Source organism: Catharus ustulatus, chromosome 1 (genome assembly GCF_009819885.2).
Source record: "Catharus ustulatus isolate bCatUst1 chromosome 1, bCatUst1.pri.v2, whole genome shotgun sequence".
Taxonomy (NCBI): domain Eukaryota; kingdom Metazoa; phylum Chordata; class Aves; order Passeriformes; family Turdidae; genus Catharus; species Catharus ustulatus.
The window spans coordinates 4,530,728-4,536,727 of record NC_046221.1 but is presented as its reverse complement, the minus strand read 5'-3'; the positions used below and the strand labels follow the sequence as shown (position 1 = coordinate 4,536,727).

Below are 6,000 nucleotides of genomic sequence, written 5' to 3'. Positions count from 1 at the left end.
TGGTGGCTGTGTCTGGGACAGGACAGTGCTGGGACAGACTTCCCAGAGGGCCAGAATTAATGTTTAAACCTCAGATAAGCTCTGCAGCCATAGGCTGTAACTAGAAGCACACCATGTAATATATTAATCATCCCTGTGCCACCCCCACGAACATCCAGTGCCTGCTGGAGCAGAAGGACCCCCTGTTTCAGGGCACCTCCTCTGCCAGGGCCAGCTGGCATTGACAGGGAACAGACTCTTCTCTGCAGTGACTACAATGGCTGCATTTGCTGAACCACTCAGGAAAGCAAGGTTCAGCAGGGCCAAAACGAGCCCACCGTGATGCAGAGCTGGGAATAGCCCAGAGGAATAAAGGGAATTATGTTAATGGAGGGGCAGAACCAGACTATGAGGAAAGGCAGCCAGTTTGTGATTCCACGGGATGGGTGCTGCCATTTCCTTCTTTTGCAGGTTCCCTGCAAGCCAGGCACAGGATGTCCCCACTTCCCACCAGTTTTGGACCACCCTGCAGGCTGCTGGGGGCCAAAGGCAGGGAGAACTTGGGGAAGGGGTAAAGGGAGGGGAGAAATTTGGCACAAGGCAAGGGTGCTTGAGGCCCAAATGCCTAAATTGATCATTGAAAACATGAATCCAGCACTGCTCAGCCCATCCCTCATGTAGTAAAAGCATCTTTGAGATGTCCATGTGACCAAGCCACTGGGATACTCCTGTTGCCCACAGATCCACAAGAAGGGCATTGTAAATCACACTGGAAAACAGACCATGGCTGCCCCACTGGGGCTGATCGAGGCATCCACAAAGGACAATTATTGTGGAAGAGAGAAGGGAGTGCAGTTCATGCTCTCACCACTTGTCAGAGTACAAATCCTCCCACTTTCACACCAGCCTGTGTCATCCTGAGGCATTCCAGGACAGGGGAAACTCATTCCCAGCTGCACAGGACATGCAGAGTTTGGAGCAAACCTTTCAGCTGGAGACAAGCTCTCAGGGCACCAACCTCAGTGCCCTGCTGGCTCCATTTCTGCACACAGCACCTGCAAAGATGCACTCATGGAATGGTTTGGGGTTGGAAGGCACCTTAAAGTTCATCCAGTTCCAAACCCCTGGCATGGGCAGGGTCACCTCCCATCCAGCGAGGACTTTATCTCTCTTTCCCCCCTGAGTCTTCATGGGGGCTGTCAAACCTCCCACCACCCCAAACAGAAACACCCCAGGGGTTACAGACACCACTCAAACCCCTTCCTCAAGACACACCATCCAACCCAGTGACAAGCAAACCACGCATCAAACACCTGGCAATGGACAATTTGTTCTTTATTGATTAAAAATTAGACACATGCAGTAAAATACAAAGTCCAAAAAAGGAAAAAAAGCTGACTATTTTACATCTTTCATTATAATCTACAATACACCAAAGTTGTGAAGAGGATCCGTTTTCATTAACAGAGCATTGTCCTTAAAAGTAGGAACTAACTTAAAATTACCACCTGCTTCCAGGTTCAGATCAGAAATTTGCACAAAAACCAAATTCTTAATGACACTGGAAAACAATTATGAACAGCATTGGCACTTACTGGAACAACATCAGAAAAGACAGTTGTCTAGCACTGTAATAGCCCAAGTAAATATTTTGGATCCCTACCCAAAAGATCTGGAGATCTGTAGAGCAGAACCCATCAGCTTCTTCCTCACTTATTTTCTCCATTAAAGAACTACGGAACCTTGGGTTAGCATGAGCTCAAGCTCTCTAAGTCCTGGCTTTGGGAAAATGGGGGATAACAATAAATAGATGCTGCATTGTTCCATTTGAGCAGTTTGAGTCCTAACCTTCCTCAGCACCAGTACACAAATGAACGAGGAGGTCCCCAGGGCATGCAGGCAGAGGGAAAAATAATACTGTACCACAACTACCTTGTCTCTGTATCCTAAAGGCTCCCAGCACATCCACACTGAGCACAGGGTGATGGGAAAATCAAGGTGCCAGCCTGCTCTTCCCAAGCCAACAAGCTCAATGGGGAACACTGTAGGGAGTGCTTTGTGTCAGGTAACAGGGAATGGTGCCAACAAACACTTGGCCAAGCCAGCAACCACCAACTCCCTGCTATCAGGCACTCACTTGGGTTCTACAGAGCATCGGCTCAGCACCCTGGGATGATCTCACTCTCAAATTCTCATCTTCCTCTCCCTCCCCTTCACACTCACCAGCCATGGAGCTGCAAACAGCCCATGGGGACACACCCAATAATCCACCCAGAGGCTACAAGCAACAGGGGTGGTTAAAAAAGAACATGCACAATTTCAGGAAGCTTCCACAGCTGCTCATAGAGAACAAGATATAAATACAGATTGTTCATCTGAAGACTTGGAAATTAAAAAAAAAAACAAACAAAAAACCAAACAGAACAAAAGTCCTAATTGAACATAGTCATTCCACTCTGTTTCTGCATTGTTTGTGTCTGATGGAAACAAAGCTCATTTCCATCTGCATGTTAAATTACAGACTTACAATTTCTGTGTAGAAAACACTCCAGAGCCAAGAGCAGTTACAAAGGCCAACTGTGAAACAGTAGGAAAAAAAAAGTCAACACCATTTATTATTCACATATTGCATTACAAGTGTCTCTTATCAAACTCAGAGCATAATTTATATTATTCATGTAGAAACTCAACTTCAACACCACATGGAAAGAAAAGCTAAATACGTGTGTGACAGGGGTGCAGTGACATCCTGATCAAACGTCGAGGCTTGGGCTGGCGCGCAGCCCCACGACCCAAGGGATTGAGTGCAGGAGGGACAAACCCAGTGCCCGCTTTTGCCCAGTACAGCCACTCTACTGGTGATTCTTTATTGCTGTAAAACACAACAGGGATGGTTCCACGGGTACCAGCTTGCAAAGGACTGGGAAACACAGTGGGAGGCCAGCCAGGCATGAGCAAACTGGGTTTCAGGGACACTTGGAAGTGCATCTGTTCCAAAGGCACAGGGACACACATCTGCTGTCCCTGTGACCATGGATATTGTGTTCATCATCTGAAAGACCAGTTTGCAGGCAGCCATGCCTTCCTGGTCTGCTTCAAGAACAGACTATGTCTAAGATGCAGAATGAAAGCAGCAGGAAGGACTGTTGAATGTAAATTAAAAGGTTCAGCCCTCATGCCATGCCTGGCACTCATGTGGAGAGAACCAAAATGATAAAGAAAAAAAAAATTAAGGCAGTTTACATAGGGAAGCTGACTTATAACACCTCAAAGAACTTCTCAAAAACACAAACACAAGGGAAGGCAGCTCCCCCTCCTGTGGGTTAAGACTCTGCTTGCTTTCTCAGGTGCAAGCATTCAAACCAGCAGTTTTAAAACACACAGCCAAAGAGAAGCAGATTTCTCAGCACTCCAGGTGACCCAAACAACATGTACATTGGTGTTTCAGATAGAAGGAGAAGCAGGTAAAGAACCAAAAAAAATTCCGTTCAGTATTAAAACTTGTGCAAAAATAGCAAGTGAAAAAAAAATGAAACCACATGTAAGCAAACACTTAGGCAAGATCATCAGAGCAGTGGAACCCCCTGCTTCGTACTCAGTAGTATTTTTCTTTAAAGTAAGGCAATAATAAAATGAACATGCAGGCAATGACGTGTTGGGTCTGCATGTTTGAGATGACAGATACAAAAACATGAGAGTTGTTTACAAAAGGTGTAAACGTCATCGGTAATTTCAGGAAGGTTTGTGATCCTATTAAGGAAAATGTTAAAGCTTCTAGGAAGGGGGCTGTAGTTCAATTCTTTGGCAGTAGTGGTTTTTTTTTTTAGGCTAACAGAAGCATTACGAATATGCACATGTGGGTTCTCTGTTGGAAAACATCTCCTGGGACCAATGTTTAGCTGATGCTGAGCTGTGCAAATCCTATAAGTTTGCCATCATCCGGAATTTCTGAGCCGTCGACACCAGATGCCTGAAACAGGGAACAGAAATCCAAATAGCAACACACACACTCTGCCTTCCAGCAGAAACCACGAGCAGGTGTATCAGGGTGGGGGAGGAAGCAGACACAGGACAGCTTTGCACTGTATTCAGCAGCTCACACTACCCAAAGTTAAGATTGCTTTTGTATTTTTGCTTTTTAAGCTATGAAGTTTTGCCAATGTCTGCTCCCATCAGACATTATTTGTGTATTAACTGGGGCAAAGCAAGTGAAAACTCCTTACAGGAGGGGTGAAAAATAAGAGCACTTAACTCCTTCACTCACAATAACCTGGTTATGCCTTTGCTTTGCCACTGTAACTCCCTCTGAATTTCACCACCTCTGAAAGAGTCATCTGCTCTACTCTGGTTTGACTCTTCTTTGGCCCACCACTCATTTTCCTTTTTACTTCTTTATTTCTCCATTTCCTTCTCAGAGACAATGTATCTGGACCCTCCCTCATTCTCTTCCTCCAAGAAAGGAGTCTGTAGCAATTCTTAGCCCATCCACCTGCCTTGAAATATTTCTGCAAGTGCACATCCCACGCCCCAAAAATACCCTTTTGCAACATTTATATATATTAATTAGCACATCATCTCATGCTTATTTATCCCAGGTGCTGCTCAGAGGACACAAGCAGTGCCTACAGTTATACAACCAGTAAGGAGCTTTGGGAAAGGGAGGATTTAGAGTGCATACATCAGATGCCTGCAGTAGACATCTACATGCAATGCCTTCTCCTTGCAAGGGACAACTTCATCAATTAGGGAACAGGAATAAATACCAGTCTGAAAGTGATGGATCTGTTTGCCTGGGGCTCTTCCACAATTTTCTGCAAATTAGCTGCAACTGAAATCACACAGACACAAAGAAAATGGGCAAATATTAGGACAGGCTGGAGAAAACCATCCCAAACTCATTATCCTCTATTACTTAAACTTTCAATTTTTACACTGATAAGGAAAGCTTTAGTTCTCAATTAGACTCAGTCTACTTAAACTAAAGTTTTGAACTGTGAAAATACTGTTATTGTTACTCTTTCAGAGGTAGCTATTTTTCCCAGGATGTGATGGGATCAATAGTAATAAATGCCCAACTGCATCTGGAAATTCAGTAATTTTGCACTAGCAGCTTTCCTGTGCACAAGGAAAGCTTTGCTTGCTGCAGTTGGGAGTACACAGGCAGTGCTGACAGCTCAAAGTCACCTGCTGCACAGGAGGATACATTTATTCAACAAACTGCTGTTTGAGGCAGCTGTTCCCCCCATACAACTTGTGCTCACACTTCCTTCCCCAGCCCTATTAAACCCAAAACACCTGGCTGACTCCAGTCCCAGAGCTCTCTTGCACAGGACCTGTGAGCAGGACAGGCTTGTGCAGCAGTTTGATGCATCTCTGTCAGATAATGATTTGGCTAATGCATCAATTAGACTTCATTCTGCATTACAAGGAACATTTGCTTCACAATGTTACCAACTAAATCATCTTTTTGTGAACTGGGGGTTGCCTGCATGTCAGCACAGAACTGGCACCAGAATTGACAGCAGTTGTGCATGGTCACTGGGATAGACAATCAAGGCCAGAGGAAATTTTCCTATCACCCACTACTCAGGTCATTTTTAACATGCAGAAAATGACTTAAATTGTTAGAGCAGAAAAAATAATTTGTAATTACCTATTACCAGATCTCTGCCATCAACAAGACCTGCTGAAATGAGCTCCTGAGACACACCATCTGCAGTATCTGTTGGGGGAAAAGACAAGAGCCATCACCACAGAGCAGAAATTGTCCAGCTGGTGGAAGCACCACACAGAAACCCAGAGGAGCTTGTACAAACCAAACAGCAGAAGTGCTGTTTACAAAGACACATCAGGGTGCACAGCAGGTGCTGTGAATTCACTGAAGGGCTGCACTTTAGCCACATCCATGAGTTTTACAGCAGTGCTCCAAGCCCAACCACAACAAGCCCTTTAGGAAGGCACTGTGTGGACAGACACAACAGCACAACACCAACCTACAAAACTTCCCCTTCACACATTGGA

General features: G+C 45.0%; 1 protein-coding gene across 1 annotated transcript in view; it reads right to left on the bottom strand.

Annotated features, from left to right (window-relative positions):
- Positions 1 to 1,296: 1,296 nt before the first annotated feature.
- OXSR1 (oxidative stress responsive kinase 1) overlaps positions 1,297 to 6,000 on the bottom strand; it is an 85,863-nt gene continuing 81,159 nt past the window's right edge. The window contains exons 16-18 of the mRNA XM_033072813.2: positions 5,633 to 5,701; positions 4,743 to 4,807; positions 1,297 to 3,949 (exon numbers count right to left, since the gene is read on the bottom strand). Of these exons, the coding sequence (XP_032928704.1) occupies positions 3,875 to 3,949; positions 4,743 to 4,807; positions 5,633 to 5,701 (209 nt within the window). The 3' untranslated portion in view covers positions 1,297 to 3,874. The remainder of the gene's footprint in view (positions 3,950 to 4,742; positions 4,808 to 5,632; positions 5,702 to 6,000) is intronic.